Here is a 22,893-nt window from a genome sequence, read left to right on the forward strand (position 1 = left end):
TATTGCTCTTATTTTCTGAATTTCATACAAGCTACTCTGGAAGCAGCAAATTAACTAAAAATATCTTAAGACTGCCAATATTTCCAGCTTGTGTAAATGGCTTCCTGAATAAACCCTTGCTGTTGATCCCGTTGGCACGGCATTAACTTAAAAGAAATCTCCGATCTTATGTGTACTTTTTGGTTCTAGGCATCAAAAAATGGAGCCAGAAAACACATTTCCGAGGATCACTTATATTTCCGCGGGAATGTTAGAGACAGGCAACTGACCACGTCCCAGACCGCAGCCAGATTTCAGAAGAGGCTGGCTAAATTTTGCAATAGGAATCCGAAAAGGAGTGTGTGCAGGGTCTTTGAAACTGTAAATCCTCTCCGAAGAGGCTTCCCCACCTGTTACAACTGGACGGTCTCCACCGAGGGTGCCGGGCGCGCCACCGCCACGCGGCGCTGAGGTCAGCCTCTCGGGTCTTGGGGGGAGCTCTTTTTATGTTAAATTACAGACTTCGCAGCCACCGGATACCCTCGCTGCAGACTGGCAGTAGCCATGTGGCTGCACTCGCCTTTCCGGACAACCAGTGCATTATTTCCACTAATAGCCTGCCCAGGGCCTCCCGCTGGGCGACTCCTCATCCCACCACCCACCACCACCCGGCGTCCCCGTGGGTCATAACGCGATCGTGGCCCGCGTGCCCAAACCAAGCGGAAACCACCTCAAAGTTCCTGGCGACAGTGGCCCGGGATCCCTCCCGCCGGCTCTCAGAGCCCCTGTCACGGTCGCGGAAAATGCCTGGAGCCCCCGCCTCGGGGAAGGCGGCCGCCAAGGGGCCTCGAGCCGGGCCCGCGGCCGTGCATTCCGCGCGGGGCGGGGCGGCGGCCGCGGCGTTCGCATTGTCCACGTTCCCCGCGCCCCTCGGCGTTCTGTCCCTCCCTATCTGTGGCGCACACGCGCGAAGCGAGCGGCGCGCCCGAGGCGGGCCGGCAGCAGCTGCGGCGGCGGCGGCGGCGGCGGCGGCGGGGCGGGGGCGGCGCGGCGGCGCGGGGCGGGGCGGAGCTAGGCGAGCGGGCGGCGCGGGGGCGGGCCCGGGCGAGGCGGCCGGGGCGCCAGCGAGCGGGCGGTGAGCGCGGCGACCAGCCGAGAGGAGCGCGAGCAGCAGCATGGCGGGGCCCCGACGCCCGCAGCCCGGCTGCTACCGCCGCACCGCCGCGGCCGTGAACCTCCTGCTGGGCGTCTTCCACGTTCTTCTGCCCTGCGGCCGCCCGGGAGGGGCTCAGGGACAAGGTCAGCCTGGCGCCGCTCCGCGGGCTCCTCTCTCCACCCCGCCCCCCCTCTCTTTCTTTTGGGGGAACCGCTGAGATCTGTAAGAGGGCGAGGGGAGGAACGGGAAAGGGGGAAGGAGAGCGGCTGCAATTCCGGGCTGGTGCCCTCCGCTCCCCGCGGCGTCCGCTCCAGCGCCCCCGGCCACCCGAAAGCTGGGCAGTCGCGGGGCTCGGGGACCGCGGCGCGGACCGCTAGCCGCGCGCGCCCCGGAGCCTTTGTGCGCGGGCCCCGGGCGCCCCGGGCGCAGCCCCCGCTTTGTGTGGCGCGCGCTGGGGCCCCGCCGCGGCCCGGTTTCCTGCAGCTTTGTTCCCGGAGCCCGGCCGCCAGGGCCGCGTCCCGCACTCGCCCGCTGCAGCTGCTGCGGGATGCGGAGCGCGGGGTCCCGCGGGGTGGCCTGCCTTCCCCCCAAGCGCGAGAACTCGCGAGTCCGCACGCAGTCGCCTCACAGTCCGAGGGGCTGCCGGCTCGCACCGGGTGCATTGTGTTCCGATCTGCGGCTGGTTCCTCGGGTGGCCTCCGCTTCTGGAAGGGAAGGGAGGCTTGTTTTGGTGAGGCGGGTGCACGGAGGAGACGATCGGGAAACAGGAAGCGTTTCTTTTCCGTGCATTAAAACCGCGTTATGTTTTTTGGTGTTGGTGCAGCGATCGAGCCCATGCCGAACGTGGTGGAGCTGTGGCAGGCGGAGGAAGGGGAACTCCTGCTGCCCACTCAGGTGAGGACGGCCGAGGTGACAGGGCGGCTGCCGGGGAGCGGGGCGGGGGGAGGGGGAGAGGCTCCGAGGCCGCGGCCCCCCCGCGGCGCGGGCGCTCGGGCCACTTTGCAAGACAAATAAACGGTCGGGCCGAGCCTGAACACCTGGCCACGGTGGCCTGCGCGGCCTCCTCCCGCGCCATGTGACAGGGCGTGAGTCACGCCGGCCCCAAGTTCAGGAGGTGGGAGCCGAGGCCACCTCAGCAGGGCCGCGGCCCGCGGCGCTGGTGCCCAGGGACAGGGCGGGCCCCTCGGCCGGCTGTGGTCCAGGGTGGGCGAGGGGCCCATGCCCTGATCTCTCGGTGAGCCGTGCTGTGTGCCTGAGGACCACCGGAAGATGCAGTGTTGATTGCAGAAATGTTAGCGAGCGGTCCTTGCCATTGGCCTTAAGTAGCTTTGTTTGGATGAAGATGGGACTTTAAAGGATGGTGATCTTGGATCTTTTCCAAGTGCCTTTAATTTGTGTTAAAATACAGCCTCTTGCTAAAAACTCGGATTTAAGGCCCCCACTCCCACCCCATGCGATATAATGATGGCATGTGGAAAAATCGTTGGTCAAGATTGGTTGGACATTTGGCATCATCCAGGGTTTACCACTGCCATAGAGTACAGCAAAACCTTTGTGTTTAAGGTTTTTTAACTTTAGGAGAAATTTTCATTGACTGCAGATGTACATATTTAAATATAATATTGTTGAGTGTCTTTGAGCAGCGACAGTATGCATGCACAGCATGGGAGATGCATGTTTTGGGTAGGTGGGGGAGTGCTTTGACTCCTCAGGGAATAGTCAGTTTGTGTGCTGTAGTTTTGAGGATGTTCATTACTTTCTCCATTGGTGGTAGCACTTAATTCTATGTTGTCTCTTGTGGCTGTTTAGAAAACAGGATGTGTAGCTGGAAATTGGTGATGCTGTGCAGTTTTACATTTCGGAGTGCTGCTAGATATTTGGAATATTCGTTTTAATACAGGGCTAATGAATAACAACTTCAAGGTGGAGAGGTAATTTTTTTAGAGGAAAAATTTCCTGACCCTTCGCTGAAGGCCAGGGTGCTGCATAAGACCAGTCCTTGGAGAAAAACTCCTGTCGGGATAGGGATCAAACAGTTTGTCCTTCTCTTAAAAGTTTATTCCTAAATGGATCCCTCCCCCCACCCCCCACCCCCATTGTAAATGGCAAATGTGTAGTGTTAAAAAATGCAATAAGATAAAAAGAACAAAATAGAAATCATTCAGTTCCTGATGAGAGAACCATACTTAACATTTGACATATTTACTTTTAACAAATAAAGTATGGTCATATTTGTGTATATCAGAGTTTTCCACAGAGGTGTTAGTAACATTTGGGGCTGGAGAATTCTTTATTGTGGGGGCTGGCGTGCTGTCGCGCCGTTAGAGCATCTGCCCCTACCCACTGGATGCCAGTGGCTCCTACTTCTCTCTCCCCCTTGTCCCTCCCCCCCCCCCCAATTTGTGACAGCTAAAAATGTCTCCAGACGTCGCCAAATGTCTCTCGGGAGCAGAATTGCCTGGGTTGAGAAGCACTGGTGTATATCTATACATATTTGCATTTTTACTCAATCGTACCCTCTACCTCTTCTTAACTGGTTAGTGTTGAAAGCCAACCCAGACTGAAAGGAAAGTAAATTATAGACTTTCATTTGTTATAGCAGTAGTTGAAGGCCCAGTCACTGTCCTCAGAGGTGGAAATGTCAGTCTCTGATATGATGAAGGATTTTATTTATAGGCTCAAAAGTGATTTTATTTAATTCTTAATTTCTGGTTTTGTTTATATGTATAATATAGTTTGTTTTGGTAAAATAGTGTTAGAATTTTAGAAGCTGTCCCTCTGGCATGTTCACTATAGAAGCGTTTATACCTAGGCTATTTTAATCAAAGCTGTAATGAAAGTGAAACTGATGTTCAAAATCATTTTCTAAATATTTCATCTCTGTGTGTATGTGTATTTTTTTGAAATTGTTTTACTGTGCATGTACCTGGGTAGGGGTAGGGATAGATGTGGGTCTATTTGTATTTATCTATCTAAGCTGCATGTCTGTCTAAATGGCGTGTGTGTGTGTGTGTGTGTGTGTGTGTGTGTGTGAGTGTGGTGTAAACTGCAGAGAATTCTGAAGAGAGTTATTTTTAGGGAATTCTTTTCAAAGTAGTTTGAATTTTTTCAGAAAAAGTTCTCTCATATGTGTTATGGAGTCAATTCAAAGTAGACTATTTATAGGTGTTATTTAAATTTGAAGGTTTTCTGTTTAATGAATTTGTAAGTTGGGTTGCTTTCAGGAAGACTTAAAGATGGCTTCGGAAGCTAAGATTTGTCAGTGGTTGGTAAAATAGGAGTGTCCGAAGATGTGGTGTTACAAAATTGAATACTAACACTGGCCGACACTTGTTATTTGCACAGTTCTCTCTTTTGGAAATGTTTTTTTGTCGATTGGGCTTTTTTTCTTTTTCTAATGGCTCTCTTAACGGACCAAGAACTTGAATAATGCATCATTAGTAAAACCAGATATAACTGAGTTGTTATAAGCTGCCAGACCTCCAGGGTTTGACTCGGAGCTCCATTCTTCCCGCCTCTCTGTCCTCTCTGTTTCTTCATCTGCAAAATGGGGTTAATAGTGGTACTGATCTCAGGATTTTGTGCCGATTAAGTGCCTTGAACTTAGTGAGTGCTTAATGCAGGTTTCCTATTATTGTGGCAGTATTCTCATCTGACCCCTATATTTGGTCACTGGAGAGTGTGGAACAGCTTTCCTGCTTTGAAGGGGCTGAGCCCGTGCAGATAACTGAGCAGTAGTATGTGCCTAGCAATTGCATAGTGGCTCAGACTGTTGCAAGAGTCTGCCTGCAATGCAGGAGACCCGGCTTCGATCCCTGGGTCAGGAAGATCCCCTGGAGAAGGGAATGGCAACCCACTCCAGTATTCTTGCCTGGAGAATCCCATGGATGGAGGAGCCTGGCAGGTTACAGTCCATGAGGTTGAAGAGGCAGACACAACTGAGCAACTCACACTTATTATGTGCCCAGCAATTGCATAGATAAGTTATATTATTCATATCTTTTTGTTATATACTCTTGTTTTGTAAAATATTTTGGTCTAAGGACATTAAAACTTGATCTGTGTTGATAACAAGAAGGGAGAAGAAAACATGTTATTTTACAGTTAGATTTACAGAATTTTCCCTCTCCTCTGATTGTGCTTCATCCAGGCTTTCACCATGCCAACTCCCAAGCAAATGCTTTTGTCAAATATTTTATTGTCAAGAAGTAGTTGCGTGTGTGCAAGACACTGCTGTGTGCCCCTTCTTACTCTTCCTCCAAGATCAGAAACTTCTGGGATTCCCTGTGAACCGTTTGACCTACTCTGGGCCTGAGGCCTTTTGTGATCTGACCTTGTCCATGGCCTTGCTCATTCCTCCAGGACACTCGTCTGCCCCTTGGCTAGCCAGGCCCAACACGGGTCTGTTGAATGGAAGCATGAATTCTATTGCCTTGCCGTTTATCCAAGACCAGTCCTTCCTGACCCCTATCTTGGCATTGGCACTGTCTACATTTCTCTTACCTCTTTGAGTTCTTTGAGTGTATGGATTTGTTTTCTTTCTCTTGTGTATGCCTTGTTGCCCTAATTGGGTTTCCCTTAAGAGAGTTTGGGCATCTACGCTTGGTGGCCCCATTGTGGGGCATTCAGGGGTTCTTCCTGCTGAAAGAGGAGCAGTGGTCAGTGTCTTGTCTAGTTCCCTGTTTAGGAGGTTAGTCTTTCTCAAAGATGGCCGATGGACTATCTTAGACATTGAGTTCTTATTATTAATAATCACATTTCTATTAGTTCTAGGCGCAAGAAGGGCAATCTAGAATTTATTAATTTAGTCTCTTCAGCCTTTGCTGGGGTGAGAAGCCTCACCCCTAAGGGTCTGAGCCGTGAACATGGCTGCTGAGGAGGAGCAGCTGTTACCTGGTCCAGAAGCGTGTTGGTCTGGGATGGCGTGGGATGGGATGCGGAGGCCACGCTCTTCTGGCCTGGTTGGTCCATCTAGCAAAGAGCTGACCTGGGTTCAGATAGTACAGTGTTGAATAAGAAATGTTTTTGCCTTTAAAAATCCCACAGCTTGTTTATTTTACCCTCTCAAGCCTGAGCATGTAGATAACGGAAATCAGTGGAAAGTGAAACAGGAAATGGCAGAGTATCTCAGGTACTAAGGAAATAGCCTCTTGCTCCAGGCCAGGAAGCACCGCCTCCTATTTGGAAAGCTTTTTGTCATAGAGGTTTATTTTTGGTTGCATCAGATTCCACTGTTAACGTAAAAAAATACTAACATGGGATGAATACTGCTGGCATTGTTTAAAAGCCCTCGAGTTGTTCAGTTCAGTCACTCCGTCGTGTCTGACTCTTTGTGACCCCATGGACCGCAGCACGCCAGGCCTCCTTGTCCATCACCAACTCCCGGAGCTTGCTCAAACTCATGTCCATTGAGTTGGTGATGCCATCCAACCATCTCATCCTCTGTTGTCCCCTTCTCTTCCCACCTTCACTCTTTCCCTGCATCAGGGTCTTTTCATATGAGTCAGCTCTTTGCATCAGGTGGCCCAAGTACGGGAGTTTCAGCTTCAGCATCAGTCCTTCCAATGAACATTCAGGACTGATATCCTTTAGGATGGACTGGTTGGATCTCTTGGCAGTCCAAGGGACTCTCAGGAGTCTTCTCCAACACCACAGTTCAAAAGCATCAGTTCTTTTGTGCTCAGCTTTCTTTATGGTCCAACTCTCACATCCATACATGACCACTGGAAAAACCATAGCTTTGATTAGACAGATCATTGTAGGCAAAGTAATGTCTCTGCTTTTTAATATACTGACTAGGTTTGTCATAGCTTTTCTTCAAAGGGGCAAGCGTCTTTCAATTTTATGGCTGCAGTCACCATCTGCAGTGATTTTGGAGTCTAGGAAAATAAAGTCTGTCATTGTTTCCCCATCTGTTTGCCATGATGAAACTGGATGCCATGGTCTTAGGTTTTTGAATGTTGAGTTTTAAGCCAGCTTTTTTACTCTCCTCTTTTACTTTCATTAAGAATCTTTTTAGTTCTTCTTCACTTTCTGCCATAAGGGTGGTATCATCTGAATATCTGAGGTTATTGATATTTTTCCCAGCCTTCTTGGTTCTAGTTTGTGCTTCATCCAGCCCGGCATTTCACACGATGTACTCTGCATATAAATTAAATAAGCAGGGTGACAATATACAGCCTTGATGTACTCCTTTCCCTATTTGGAACCCGTCCGTTGTTCCATGTCTGTTTCTAACGTTGCTTCTTGACCTGCATGCAGATTTCTCAGGAGGCAGGTCAGGTGGTCTGGTATTCCCATCTCTCTTAAGAATTTTCCATAGTTTGTTGTGATTCACACTGTCAAAGGCTTTGGTGTAGTCAATAAAGCAGGAGACTAACAAAAAGAACTGTCTGAATTTTTCTGTGATCCAGTGGATGTTGGCAATCTGATCTCTGGTTCCTCTGCCTTTTCTAAATCCAGCTTGAACATCTGGAAGTTCACAGTTGACGTACTGTTGAAGCTTGGCTTAGAGAATTTTGAGCATTACTTTGCTAGCATGTGAGATGAGTGCAATTGTGTGGTAGTTTGAGCATTCTTTGGCATTGCCTTTCTTTGGGATTGAAGTGAAAACTGACCTTTTCCAGTCCTGTGGCCACTGCTGAGTTTTCCAAATTTGCTGGCATATTGAGTGCAGCACTTTCACAGCATCATCTTTTAGGATTTGAAATAGCTCAACTGGAATTCCATCACCTCCACTAGCTTTGTTCGTAGTGATGCTTCCTAAGGCCCACTTGACTTCACATTCCAGGATGTTTGGCTCCAGGAGAGTGATCACACCATCGTGATTATCTGGCTCATGAAGATCTTTTTTGTACAGTTCTTCTGTGTATTCTTGCCACCTCTTCTTAATATCTTCTGCTTCTGTTAGGTCCATACCATTTCTGTCTTTTATTGTGCCCATCTTTGCATGAAATGTTCCCTTGGTGTCTCTGTAATTTTCTTGAAGAGATCTCTAGTCTTTCCCATTCTATAACACCCTCGGATGTTAACTCATGCTAAGACTCCAGAAGCTATGAAGTGTTGAGAGCTGATTTCAGATGAGGAAATTGAGACCCCACAGTGGGTAAGTAACTTGTCCAAGGTGATAAGCACGCAGCAGTCATGGAATTTGAACCCTGGAGATGTTCAGCATGAGATCGGGCTTTTGGCCCCCTTGCTCCTGTGTGAGTTTTAATGCCGTCTGACCAGAAAAATACCGTGGTGCTGATAAAGTGCCCACGTCTGAGAGAAATAAATGGATGTTCAGTTTCAAATTTTAAAAACTTGCTTAATTGAGTTTTAAAAAATAGTTATATCTACTGCTATTAACATTTTTAATTGGAAAAAATTTTTATTGAGCTATAATTGACATAAAATGTTCCATGAGTTTTAGGTTTACACCATAATGATTCTATACTTGGAGCTGCTGAAAAATGATCACCACAGTCAGTCTAGTTAACTTTTATTTATTTTTTAGTTTTTGGCCATGCCATATGAATCTTACTTCACCAACTAGGGATTGAACCCGCACCCCCTGTATTGGAAGCCTGGCCCACCAGGGAAGTCTCAATAAGTCTAGTTAAGATCTATTACCATACCTAGTAACAAACATTTTTTTCTTGTGATGAGAACTTTTAAGATTTACTCTCTCAGCCAATTTCACATATGCTGTACAATATTATTTACTGTGGTCACCAGGCTCTACATTATATCCTTGTGACAAATTACTCATTTTATAAATGAAGTCCGCACCTTTTGACATCCTTCATTCATTTTGCCCAACCCCCGTCCCCCTGCCCCTGGGAACCACCAATCTGTTCCTTGGATCTGTGAACTTGGTGTTCTGTTTTTTTGTTTTGTTTTGTTAAAGATTCCACAAATAGGCGAGATCATATGGAATTTGGTCTTCGACTTATTTCACCTTGCATGATGCCCTCATAGTCTGTTCATGTTGTTACAAATGGCAAGATTTCATTTTTTTAATATGGCTGAGTAATATTCCAGTGTGTTTTCATACCACATGTTCTTTATCCATCCATCCATCAGTGGACACTTAGATTACAACTTAGGTTGCATCTTTGTGTTGGTACTGTAAATAATGCTGCAGTGAGCTTAGATATGTATATATATCTATCTACTATATATATTTTCAAGTTAGTGTTTTAGTTTCTCTGGATGAATACTCAGACATGGAATTGCTGGATCGTATGGTAGTTCTGGTTTTAATTTTTTGCGAAACCTCCATACTGTTTCCATAGCGGCTGCGCCACAGTACATCCCACCGGCAGTGCCCGAGGGTTCCCTTTTTTCCACATCTTCTCCAACCTTTGTGATCTTCTGTCTTTTTGATAATAGCTTTCTGACAGGTATGGGGCAGTACTCACTAGTATTTAGGAAACAGACTGTGCTTAGCCCTGCAGACATTTATGGCACACATACTGTGGGCTGAGCACTGTTTGACGTGCTGGGGCTGTCACGGGGAACAAGGAAAGAAAACCACTGCCCGCACTGAGCTGCCTGTTTAATGGAGGCATATGGGTGATAAATGAGAAGTAGACAAAATTGTAAGTTATGTACTCTGTTAGAAGGGCATCAGTGATAATGTGGTGGCAGACTGGAGGAAGATTTGGACAGTAGGAATTACAGTTTTAATTTAAGAGGTCAAGGTAGGCATATGACTCTGCAGTCCCACGCCTGGGCGAGTATCAAGAGAAAAACGTGATCTAAAAGGATACGTGTGCCCCAGTGTTCCTTGCAGCACTGTTTACAATAGCCAACACATGGACGCAGCCTCAATGTCCATCAGCCGAGGAACGAATCAGGAAGATGTGCTACATGTATGCAATGTACTGTTTCTCAGCATTAAAAAGAATGAAACAGTGCCATGTGCAGCAACATGCATGGACCTGGAAATTGTCATTGAGTGAAGTTAGAGAAGATACATCGTATGATATCCTTTATATGTAGCATCTAGAAAGAAATGATAAAATTAAGTTCTTTACAAAACAGGGATTTACAGACTCAGAGAATGAACTTAGGGTTGCCAGGGGGGAGGATGAGGGGAAGGGATAGTTAGGGAGCTTGGGATGGACATGTCATTTCAGTTCACTTGCTCAGTCATGCTCTTTGTGACCCCATGGACTGCAGCATGCCAGGCTTCCCTGTCCATCACCAACTCCTGGAGCTTACTCAAACTCATGTCCACCACGTTGGTGAGCCATCCAACCATCTCATCCTCTGTTGTCCCTTTCTCCTCCCACCTTCAATCTTTCTCAACATCAGGGTCTTTTCTAGTGAGTCAGTTCTTCGCATTAGGTGGCCAAATTACTGGAGTTTCATCTTCAGCGTCAGTCCTTCTAATAAATAATCAGGACTGACCTCCTTTAGAATGGACTGGTTGGATCTCCTTACAGTCCAAAGGACTCTCAAGAGTCTTCTCCAACATAACAGTTCAAATGCATCTATTCTTCGGCACTCAGCTTTCTTTATAGTCCAACTCTCACATCCATACATGACTACTGGAAAAACCATAGCTTTGCGACTAGATGGACCTTTGTTGGCAAAGTGATGTCTCTGCTTTTTAATATGCTGTCTAGGTTGATCATAGCTTTTCTTCCAAGGAGCAGCGTCCTTTAATTTCATGGCTGCTGTCACCATCTGCTATGATTTTGGAGCCCCAAAAAATAAAGTCTGTCATTGTTTCCTTATCTGTTTGCCATGCAGTGATGGGACTGGATGCCATGATCTTAATTTTCTGAATGTTGGGTTTTAAGCCAACTTTTTCACTTTCCTCTTTTTACTTTCAGAAATCAAGATGCTCTTTAGTTCTTCACTTCCTGCCATAAGGGTGGTGTCATCTGCATATCTGAGGTTATTGATATTTCTCCTGGCAATCTTGATTCCGGCTTATGCTTCATCCAGTCCATATCTTGCGTGATGTACTCTGCGTATAAGTTAAATAAGCAGGGTGATAGTGTGCAGCCTTGAGGTACTTCTTTCCTGATTTGGAACCAGTCTGTTCCATGTCCAGTTCTAACTGTTGCTACTTAACCTGCATACACATTTCTCAGGAGGCAGGTCAGGTGGTCTGGTATTCCCATCTCTTGAAGAATTTTCCATAGTCTGTTATGATCCACACAGTTAAAGGCTTTGGTGTAGTCAATAAAGCAGGAGACTAACAAAAAGCAAGAACTGTCTGTCTTTTTCTGTGATCCAGTAGATGTTGGCAATTTGATCTCTGGTTCCTCTGCCTTTTCTGAATCCAGCGTGAACATCTGGAAGTTCACTGTTGACGTACTGTTGAAGCTTGGCTTGGAGAATTTTGAGCATTACTTTGGTAGCGTGTGCTGCTATTGCTAAGTTGCTTCAGTTGTGTCCGACTCTGTGCGACCCCATAGACGGCACCACACCAGGCTCCCCTGTCCCTTGGATTCTCTAGGCAAGAACACTGGAGTGGGTTGCCATTTCCTTCTCCAATGCATGCAAGTGAAAAGTGAAAGTGAAGTCACTCAGTCATGTCCGACTCTTAGCGACCCCATGGCCTACAGCCTACCAGGCTCCTCCATCCATGGGAGTTTCCAGGCAAGAGTACTGGAGTGGGGTGCCATTGCCTTCTCTGTGCTAGCGTGTGAGATGAATGCAATTATGCTGTAGTTTGAGCATTCTTTGGCGTTGCCTTTCTTTGATATTGAAGTGAAAACTGACCTTTCCCAGTCCTGTGGCCACTGCTGAGTTTTCCAAATTTGCTGGCATATTGAGGGCAGCACTTTCACAGCATCATCTTTTAGGATTTGAAATAGCTCAGCTGGAATTCCATCACCTCCAGTAACTTTGTAGTGATGCTTCCTAAGGCCCACTTGACTTCATACTCTGGTATGTCTGGCTCTAGGTGAGTGACCACACCATTTTGATTATCTAGATCATAAGACCTTTTTTGTATAGTTCTGTGTATTCTTATCACCTCTTCTTAATCTCTTCTGCTGTTTCTGCCCTTTATTGTGCCCATCTTTGTGTGAAATGTTCCATTGGTATCTGTAATTTTCTTGAGATCTCTGGTCTTTCCCATTCTGTTGTTTTCCTCTATTTCTTTGCTGTGGTCCACTTAGAGTCCTGCATTAACACGCTGTCACAGGGGGGCATGTTTTATGCTTGTGTTTTGAATGGGAGCCAGATCCCTGCTGAAGTGTGGCTGTAGAGATTGGGGTGAGTGTGTCAAAGTCAAGTGTCGGTTGCTCAATTCCCAGTTCAGGAGCTTGGAGCCAGGTTCTTGAGCAGAGATTAACATGGTGACCTTGACTGCTGGGTCTGTAAGTAATGACTGATGTTGAGGAAGATGGGCCACACAGGGACTGACACACAGGATGGGTTGAATGCAGCAGTCTTTTTATTTGTTAAAATTTTATTATTATTTTTTTATTGGAGTATAATTGCTTTACAATACTGCATTAGTTTCTACTGTACAATGAAGTGAATCAGCTGTGTGTGTGTGTGTGTGTGTGTACTCAGTTGCTCAGTCATGTCTGACTCTCTGCAACCCCATGGACTGTAGCCCTCCAGCCTCCTCTGGAGCCAGTTGCCATTTCCTATTCCAGGGGATCTTCTTGATCCAGGGATTGAACCCATGTCTCCAGTGGTGAAGAGTCAGCTATACGTATTCACGCATCCCTTCCCTCTTGAGCCTCCCAGCCTCCCACCTCTCTAGGTCATCTCAGAGCACCGAGCTGAGCTTCCTGCGTATATAGCAGCTTCCCACTAGCAATCGGATTTACTCGTGGTAGTATACAGATTTGTCAGCCCTAATTTCCCGATTCCTCCCACCTCCTCTCCTCCCCACCCCACGTGGCCACATGTCTGTTTTCTATTTCTGCATCTCTGTTCCTTCTCTGCTTACTTGGTTCATCTAAACCATTGTTTTAGATCCCACGTATATGTGTTAACATAGATATCTTTTCTCCTTCTGTCTGATTTTGTATGCAGACTCAGTGGCAATCTTTACATTTTTTTTTGTTGAGGTATAACTGATGTCAGTGTTAGATAAATTGAAGTGATTCTTCTGCCCCCATCTTGTCCCTCTCCCACGCCGACTCCTAGTTTCTTCTCTGTATCAGTGTGTTTTTTTTGTATTCCCTAGTTGTAATTTTTTTAGATTTTACATGCAAGTGATGTCATACAGTATTTGTCTTTCTCTGTCTTATTTTCATTTTTTATGGCTGAGTAGTATTCCGTTTGTGTGTGTGTGTGTGTGTGTGTGTGTGTGTGTGTGTGTGTGTGACATCTTCATCCGTTCATCTCTTGATGGGCATCTGGGCTGTGTCCATATCTTAGCTCTTGGGAATAGAGGTGCTGTGAACACTGGGGTGCATGTATCTTTTTCGAATCAGTGTTTTTGTTTTTCTCACATATATACTCGAGTGGAACTGCTGGGTATATGGTAGTTCTGTTTTTAGTTTTTTGAGAAACCTCTGTAATACTCTCTGTAACCCCCATTCCCACCAGCAGTAGAGGGGGTTTCCTTTTCTCCACGTCCAGGAAAGGCAGCAGCCTTCCATAGCCTGGAAAGCCTGTCGCAGTGGTCGTGTAGGCCTGGGCGCTGATGGCTCGGGCTCATTTGCAGGTAGAAGGGGTGGAGAAGGACAGGTCTGCTGAGGGGACAGATCCTCTGCTTGGGGGTGACAGGTTTTCCCAGGGGTCAGGGGGTGTGATGGCCTCCTGGACATGAGTGGGCCCTTGGCAGGGACCCCTGACATTGCGAGTCTGGTGTGGCTGTTTCTGGGGAGATGGTGTGCAGACCCTGGAGCTGTTTGGTGGTGGGGCTGCAGCTAAGTTAATTGGTCCTGCCTGTCCTGTGGGATCTGACCTAGCTTGTTTGAGCCTCAGCTTTCATAGGAAGGTGGGCATTGATCTAAACGTGTTTGAGTGAGAGGTTGGGGCTACAGAAAGGGATTTGGGCCCTGTGGCTCCAGGCACAGGTTAACAGTCAGAGGGAGTTAGTGCATGGAGGTCTGGGCTCAGGAGGCAGGGCGGCCGGGAGGGCGGGGCGCTGGGGCTGGGGTGCGGAGGAGGAGGAGGGCTGGGTAGAAAGCCGCCCACAGTGTGGCTTCGGGAGAGGACAGAAGCCAAGGGCGTGAGTGCCCACACGCACCCACGCAGCGCTGAACTGGACCTGCCCTTTTGCTCCTGTTGCAAGTGCCTTGTCTTTTCACCCTCTTGGTGTGTGTCTCCTGGCCACAGCGTGGCATGGTAGGTCGCGGAGATTTTGGAAGTGGATTGGAGCCATTCATAGCATGGTCAGCTTTTTTATGTTGGAGTCGACATATATCGGGTGTTCGTATAGGGGATTCTGAGCTATTCAGTACAGTTTTTGTATTTGGGGATTTTAATTATCATTAAACTTTGTCTTGTGTGATTAAACTTGAACGTCAGAAAAAGGCTCTTGGAAAGGAGAGTGGTTTGAGACGGTGCTTTGCTGGCAGTCTTAAACAGGTGGGCCGCCTGCTTGCAGGGCGCATCTGAGGGAGCGCCTGGCGGGCTCCGCTGCCTGTGCCCCGTTGCAGTGTCGTTCTTCCCAGTAAGTGTTTACTGAGTGTGTGCTGTGAGGCAGGCAGTTCATCACCCATGCGGGATTTGAAGAAGGTTTTATTTTTGTTTTTTGGGAGATGGTGTGTTTCTCTGAAACAGCTGCTAAAGCATGTTCTTTCTCAATAGGGTGATTCTGAAGACGACACAGAGGAGCAGTCTCAAGAACAGAGGTAAGGAAAGGATGGGAGTGAGTCCGGGTAAAGCTCCCTGCCCACTTTGGATGCTGTCTCACGTCTTGGAATATGTGTTTATGCATTTAATAATACCTGTGAGAAACGTTTCTGTTTGACATTTGGGGTATCTGGACTCTCTAATAATACGGTTTTGTTTTAAAATGAAGTTGCACGGAAAGCTCTGGAGACATCCCCCGTCCCAGCTTCACGCTCCTGTGATGTCCTTGCACGCTCCGTGCTGTACACGCTCGGTTCTGTCTACACACACCTGTTGGTCATCACGGTGCTGGGAGCCGAACACAACACTTTGACTGAGACCTGCTTGTGTGCAGTAGGGAAGCCAGACATTACTGTAAATAAAGCAAAATAGTTATGTTTATAATAAGAACTATCAGTAATTCAACTGCTGTGGGAGAGATGAGTGCGGTGGGTCACGTGGACACGTGGTCAGAGGTGACGCTGGAGCTGAAGTGTGGGAATGCGTGGGGGCAGCCACGTGCCAGGCGGAAGGAAGGGAGGGTGCCAGGGCCCGTGGTGGGAGGCACTGGAGGCGGTGCAGGGGCCTGGAGACGGCCAGTAGGGTTCTGTAGGATAACGGGTGAGGCGGGACCTGAGAGGAGACCACAGTGACGAGATGCAGCTTTATTTTTGTAAGCTTGAGGTGAGTGGTTAAAAGTGGCTGGCAAATCAAAAGACGTAAATTCCATTTTTTAAGAGAATGCTTTGGTCCCAGGGCTCCCTTGGTTCACTGTTGTCAATCTGGGATATCTGGTGCCTTGGAAGGACCTCAGTACTCTCTAAGTGGTGCCTGGGCAAGGGGATATGTTTCAGAGAATCAGCTTCTGGATTCCCAGCATCCATGTACTGTCCTGAAACTGATCTGAGATCGCAAGTCATCGTTTCCCACCTCTTCTCTCACAACCTCACTCCTCTGCTTTGCCGAAGAAAGGCATGCCTTTGACCGGAGCCTCATCTTCCTTTGTGCTTCACCTTGGGCAAAGAGACAGTTTAAAATACTGTTACTGGTTAGGAGAAAATGATTGAACTCTGATTGGATCACAGGGTCATTGGTAACTCTAGTGGTTTTCCCGTCTTTACTTTCTATAAAATTGAAGGAGGACCCAATCAAATGGGCAGTTGTTTAGACTATCAAAAGTTCTTTTTCTTTTTCTTAATTTTTGCTGGTGTATAGTTGCTTTATAATGTTGTGTTAGAACACTGTACAGAACATTGCTGTACAATGTATAGCAAAGTGAATCAGCTAAGCATATACATACATGCCCCCTTTTTTGGGTTTCCTTCCCATGTAGGTCACCACAGAGCATTGAGTAGGGTTGCCTGTGCTCTGAGTTTGGTCCTCATTAGTTACCGGTTTGATACATGCACGCATGCATGCTAAGTCCCTTCAGTCGTATCCAACTCTGTGCTGCACTGTGGACTGTAGCCCGCTGGGCTCCTCTGTCCATGGGATTCTCTAGGCAGGAATACTGGAGTGGGTTGCCGTGCCCTCCTCCAGATTTGTATGCACAGTAGTATATATATGTCAACCCCAATCTCTCGGTTCTTCCTGTTCCCCCTTCTTTCCCTGGTATCCATACGATCTGTGTGTCTGTGTCTCTGTGTCTGCTTTGCGGATAAGCTCATCTGTAGCATTTTTCTAGCTTCCACATTAACCATACTATACAATGCTTTTCTCTTTCTAACTCCTTTGCTCTGTATGCCAGTCTCTGTGTCCATCCACCTGTCTGCAAATTGCACAGTGTCATGTCTTTTTGTGGCTGAGTAATATTCCATGGTATGTGTGTATACCACATCTTCTTTATCCATTCTTCTGTTGATGGACATTTGGGTTGCTTCCATGTCCTGTCTATTGTAAACAGCACTGCAGTGGATATTGGGGTGCATGTATCTTTCTGAATTATGGTTTTCTCTGGATGTATGCCCAGGAGTGGGATTGCTGGGTCATATGGTAGTTCTATTTTTAGTTTTTTAAAACTAAAACTGTTACTGTTCTCCACAATGACTGTACTATTTTACATTCCCACCAACAGTGTGAGTTTCATTTTCTCCACACCCTCTCTAGCATTTATTGTTTGTAGATTTTTTTGATAATGGCCATTCTGACCGATTTGAGGTGATGCCTCCTTATAACTTTGATTTGCATTTCTCTAATAATTAGTGATGTTGAGCATATTTTCACATGTTCGTTGGCCGTCTGTATGTGTGCTTTGGAGAACTGTCTGTTTAGATCTTTCACCCATATTTTGATTGGGGTTTTTGTTTTTTCAATATTGAGCTGCATGAACTGTTTGTATATTTTGGAGATTAATCCCTTGTCAGGTGTTTTGTTTGCAAATATTTTCTCCTAAAAGTTATTTTTAATGATAGACTTTTGGCTAAAATCCTGAGGGAGATTAGAGCATGTAGGGACAGTGCTGTAACAAAGGTTGTTCTTCCATTCACACCTATATGAACAAACTTTCTCAGTGCTTACATTAAAAAAAAAAGGACAAGGAAAATAAGAACAAATTGATGCTAATTACACTTGTCTCATTCTAACAGTAATATTCACATAAATCAATTAGGAGGGAAAAGACAGTTTATTCATCTCATTAAAGGATGCAGTTTCAATAAAATTATGTTCAATTACCTATGAAAATTTGTAAAATTTCTTGGTTTGATCAGTTGTGTGCTAATAAAATTATAATGATAATTCAGAAGAAAAAAATGAACACTTAGATCCTGTGGTCATAAGATATTTTAAAAAATCCTGAAATCTCAATGCGAGCCCATAGTTTTGTTGAAAGAGGTTTTGAACATAAAGCTATTTTAGGTTAAAATCCTTTTGAGAGAATATCCAGCAATACAGGAAAGTCCATCTGTATATTTTGATGATGAAAGTTATTGCAGTGGTATTTAGATTTCTTTGAATATAATTTTAAAAGTGTGAGTCTGATTAAAATTGCCAGTATTTACAATATGTCAGAAATTACATTTTTTGCAAACATTGAGATTCACAGTATATATAACATTTTAGCTGTTTGAGATTACTTAAATATATGGGTCAAAGCTTGAAGTTTGTCATGGTCCAGTTTGAGGGTCTTGGAGCAAGAACAGCTGCGTGCCGATGGTGGTTCCAGCTTGGCTGGCAGTGGTGGGGACGGAAGACATGGGCAGTTCTGTGGTGAGCTTTGGTTGACTCAGTTGTGGAGATGGAGAGAAGCCTGGAGCAGCGATGATGTGATGGGAAAGGTCTGGCGCAGGGCAGGCGGGAACTCTGCTTGGCTGCCTCCTAGGAATCTCAGACTTGATGAGACAGGAGGCAGTGTGGGCTCGGGAGTGAGTGTGAGCTGCTGGGAGCTGGGGGGTGAGTGTGAGCTAGGGTGTGGGCTAGGGAGGCCAGCCTGCGTCTTCAGGGGCCTTGTCCTTTGTACCTTTGCCCTGGATTTCTGCTTTCACAGATGCTTCCTTCTTATTACTAAGAACTAGTTTATTCTCACCAGTTTCCCACCACACGTAAAGATATGGAGTCGATTTTGCCCTTCTTCCTCTTTTGACGTGGATAATTGGCTTGCGGGTGTGGGGGGCGTTGAGTCAGTGGCTTTCAGACGGACAGCAGCTCAGCGGGAGACCTTTTACACTGTGATTACTTACTACCCACAGGCAGTTAATGGGGGTGTATGACTCTGTACTCCTGCTTATTTATTTGTAAAATAGCACTTAACCTGTGCTACCTGTGGTGTACTCTGTTTTCTTCTCCATTTTAAAAAATTGTGGCAAAATCCGTGGAACCCCACCACTTTAGCCAGTCTGAAGTGTGCACTTCTGTGGTGTTGAGTACATTCACACTGTCGTGCAGCTCTCAGCACCACAGAGCTTGTTTCATTCTCTTTCATTGAAAAAACACCGGCTGCCACTGCCGAACTGACTGCAGAACTCCTTCCTCATGACTCACTGTTGGCTCAACCCTGATTTGGATGTTTTAATCTTCTCAAGGACCAGGATTCCAGCGTTTTGCTGTTACTTTATCCCTCATTGCTTTCCTTTTAGCTGGACTTCCAAGCCTCTTGGGTTTTTCTGTTGTTGTTGTTGACTTTTTTTCCTTTTGTGTAAAGGCAAGATCATGATGAAGGTTGGATGCTGCAACCAGAAAACCTTCTCTGTGTCCATTTTCTGAAAATGTTGCTTCTGGAGTTTTCACCATGAATTCTCTGTAAGTCTTACATCCTGGGATGGGTCAGTTACCTAAGTAACTTACTGTTCGTTTACCTTCTACTGTGCAGTTGGAACTTTTTTTTAAATGAAGATTTTTAGTACTTTCAAAGCTTGTAGATTCTCTTGCTCCTTTTTTTTTTTTTTAAATTAAACAAGTTTGTTTTGGCTGCATCATGCAGTATGAGGGATCTTAGTTCCCCAACCAGGGATGGAACCTGTGTCCCCATGCCATGGAAGCACAGAGTCTTAACCACTGGACTACCAGAGAAGTCCCTCTTGCTACTTTTAAATTAAGCCTTTTGCTTTAGAATAGATGCAGGTTTATGGGCAAGCTGTAAAGATGGTACAGAGTTCCTATCTGCCCTTGGCGCAGTTTACCCCAGTGGTAATCCCTTATGTTACCGTGGTCCATTGATCACAACTCAGAAACCAGTGTGGGTATGTGACTGTGAACTCAGCTCCACGCTTGATTCGGATTTCCCTGGTTTTCCCCTAACGTTCTGTGTCCTAGGATCCTATCCAGGAACCCACATGACTTTTAGCTGTCGTGTCTTAAGGTCCTTTTCGTTGTGACAGTCGGTCAGAGTTCCCTTGTTTTCGAAACCATGGCAGTTTTGAGGAGTTCATCCTTCAATTTGGGGTTGTCTGAGGTTTTTCCTCGTGGTTAGATTGAGGTTATGGGGGAGGAAGACCTCAGTTACAAACTGCCGTTCTTGTCATACAGCAAAGGTGTTGGCTGTCAACGGGATACCCCTTCAGTTTGTGACCTTGACCACCTGGCAGAGGTACTGTTTGTCAGCTCTGTCGACTGGAAACTTCTTTGCTTACCTCTTTCCACACTGCCCTCTTTGGAGGCAAGTCATTAAGTAGAATAAGCTCCACTTACATAAATTGTTTAGAATTCCTCCATATGGGAGATTTGTCTGTTCTCTCTTATTGATTTATTCAGTCATTTATTTATGTCATGGATGTTTATTTTATACTTTGGATGATAGTCCGGTAGTAGGGTTGTGCTGCTATTTTGACTTTTTATTTTATTTATTTTTGGCTGTGCCGAGTCTTCATTGCCGCTCGGGCATTTCTCTAGCCGCAGTGACTGGGGGCCACCCTCTCGGTGTGCTGTGGCCGCTGCTCTTGCTGTAGAGCAAGGGCCCTAGTGTGCTCAGGCTTCAATAGTTGCGGCACGCGAGCTCAGTATTTGGCTCCTGGGCTCTAGAGCACAGGCTTAGTAATTGTGGTGCATGGGCTTAGTTGCTCTGTGGCGTGTGGGATCTTTCCATATCAGGGATCGAACCTGTGTCTTCTGCATCGGTAGGCAGATTCTTTACCACTGAGCCACCAGGGAAGCCCTGCCCTGCTATTTTAACACCCTTTATTCTTAATCTTATTTATAAAGTCATTAGTATGTCCTTACACATTTTTCAAACATTTTTGTGATTTTCATTTTAATTACTACCCTGCTGTGCCAGTGTTAATGACATCGAGGTGAACTGGAAGTCAGTGCAGGCGGCACATATGCATTCCCCAGAGTGAAGGCTCTGGCTCTCAGAGAACCTGTGTAGAGGAACAGCTGCTAACTTGGGCAATAGATTTGACCACAAAACAGCCTCAGTACGTTCTCGGAAAAGTGGCAGTGGCCCTGACCTCTGGCACTGGAGAGAGTGCAGACAGAGAAGGGGGCTCTGTGTCTCCCTCCAGACTAGCCAGGGCGGGGTCCTCGCTGACGACTGTAGATTCTGGGGTGTGGGGTTTCTAGAGCAGCTTGCCTGTGATCTCAGACAGAGTTTGGGAAAGCTTTTAGGGTAATTGGCCTCATTGAAGATTTTGTTTATATTATCTTGACTTCATCTTCTGTGAATGCTATGTAATTGTACTTGGTTGAAAGCCAGAAAAGCAATATTTGAAAAACTTTCTCCCCTCGCTCTTCTCCATCCCCATTTTTCTCCTGGGTGTTCTCAGATATCAGCAGTAATCTGCTGCTCTGCTGAGAAGGATTGCTGTTGGGGATTCAGTGGCGGGAGCAAAGGGGAGCTGGCTGGCTTCAGCCCTTCTTAGAACTGGCTGCTCTCTGGATGCATCTCTGAAAAGCCTTTTTGGGGTCAGTTTGTTAGAATGTGAAAAATTTAAGCGTTGGCAAAGTATAAATAGTATGTTATTTCCTCTTTTAAATGGTTATGTAAAACTTATCCATACTGACTGGCTCTGGGGTGTCGGGGGAAGGTGGTTGTTGTTTTTAATGTACTTTTGTCTGGTAGCAGCGGCAACATGTGTTCTCCTGAAACCGTCTCCATCACTTAGAGGCCGATCCTAAGAGTCAGAACATGAAGAAAATCTCGTTAACCTTTCAGCAACATTCTGAAAGATGTAATTGCAGACAGTAATGGCTTAATCTTCAGGGAAGCTTCCTTTTGGCAATGACTCGGTCTCAGAGCCCCCACGGGGAACGGAACAACTTTGCAGTCTTATTTGTTTTCAGCCCTGGAGTTCCTTGTCTGTTGATAGGGTCGTGCATTTTTAACCTGAGCTTGCCTCTGCCTCCTCTCCCGGGTTTTCATGGAGGAGGGACTTGAACCCGGTGGTACCTCCTGCCCCGGGTGGCACCACGCAGTCCTGGAGGAGCACGCCTCCGCCCCCGGGAGCCGCCCCCTCCGCTGACCGGCGCCCCGTGGTCATCTATAAGCCAGAAACAGCGTTTCCCTCGCCTCCTGTCTGCTCCTTGTCCCCAGGGGGTCGCTACGTCTGGCTGCATCTTTTTCACACGGTCTGCTGCCTGGGTTTTACAGCTACCCTAGCCTGTTCTCCACGTCCCTACCCAAGTCATGTATCTAAAACTTGGGCGCGTCCTTGCCTGCCTTTCCTCTTACAAGCGGCCTTTCGGGGACCCCTTGCCTTCTGAGCCTGGCCCAGAGGCCTTTTGTGATTCCGCTTTCCTCTGCACACTTTACCCCCCTACCCTTCTTGCTTCCTCTCATGCACGTGGCCCCTTTCCCTTTGCAGGAACACTTGTCTCTTCCCCGGCAAGGCCCTAACCCAACTCTGTCGGTCCTGCTCTGCAGGGACCAGGGCACTTCTGCCGGCTCCGGTGCTTACGCCTGTGTTTAAAGTCACCTATCTGTCTTGAGTCTCAGTCAGTGGATCCCCCAGCACCTAACCACTGGCTAACACCTAGGAGAGGATCTGCTAAATGAAGGGACAAACCCTCCTATCTTTAAGTCTCTGAAATTGATCGCTTGTCATACTTCATGTGCCTTTCCTATCCAAGCACACAAACCATATTTGTCGCCGAAACCACGGTACTGGTATTCCTACTAGGGGTTGTGGTTTTTAAATTGGATTGTTGCAGTTGGTGTGTTTTTAGTGAGAATGGGTTGTTAGCTCTGTCCCTGTGCCCTGCGGTGCCTTCTGCAGGGTTGTGGGGCCTGAGGGGTGCGGAGTGAACGTGTCCAGTCATGGTTTTCGTGGCCGTGACAGTGTGAAGTGAATTTCCTTAGACTGGAATAGGGCTCATAATTTGGGTGTTGGCCTTAGGATTACAAGCTTTTAAACAGGGTTCTTTGTACACATTAAATTTGTTAAGCCACAAAATCCTTTTCAGCTGTTTTAGGTGGTGAAATTTCTAGCAAAGCTTTTTTGACACTTATATAATTTTTAGGCCTCAACTGAAATCACTTAGGAAAATGGTATAATAAGATCAGAATCTTAAACTGATTTTCACGGAAAGTTTTGCTTTTCTTGAATATATATTTTTCATACACTCTGGTGTGATTCAGT

The 22,893-nt window shown here is 46.5% G+C and overlaps 1 protein-coding gene across 11 annotated transcripts in view; it reads left to right on the forward strand.

Annotated features, from left to right (window-relative positions):
* The first annotated feature begins 1,078 nt into the window (after positions 1-1,078).
* Positions 1,079-22,893, forward strand: part of TMEM131L (transmembrane 131 like) — a 173,869-nt gene continuing 152,054 nt past the window's right edge. For 6 of the 11 annotated variants that reach the window (XM_044930564.1, XM_044930569.1, XM_044930570.1 and 3 more), the window contains exons 1-3: positions 1,079-1,278; positions 1,959-2,029; positions 14,861-14,904. In XM_044930564.1, coding sequence (XP_044786499.1) covers positions 1,155-1,278; positions 1,959-2,029; positions 14,861-14,904 — 239 coding nt within the window. In that variant the 5' untranslated portion in view covers positions 1,079-1,154. The remainder of the gene's footprint in view (positions 1,279-1,958; positions 2,030-14,860; positions 14,905-22,893) is intronic. The other 5 variants (XM_025268211.2, XM_044930563.1, XM_025268212.2 and 2 more) reach the window with 1 other exon arrangement.

This window comes from Bubalus bubalis, chromosome 17 (genome assembly GCF_019923935.1).
Source record: "Bubalus bubalis isolate 160015118507 breed Murrah chromosome 17, NDDB_SH_1, whole genome shotgun sequence".
NCBI lineage: Eukaryota > Metazoa > Chordata > Mammalia > Artiodactyla > Bovidae > Bubalus > Bubalus bubalis.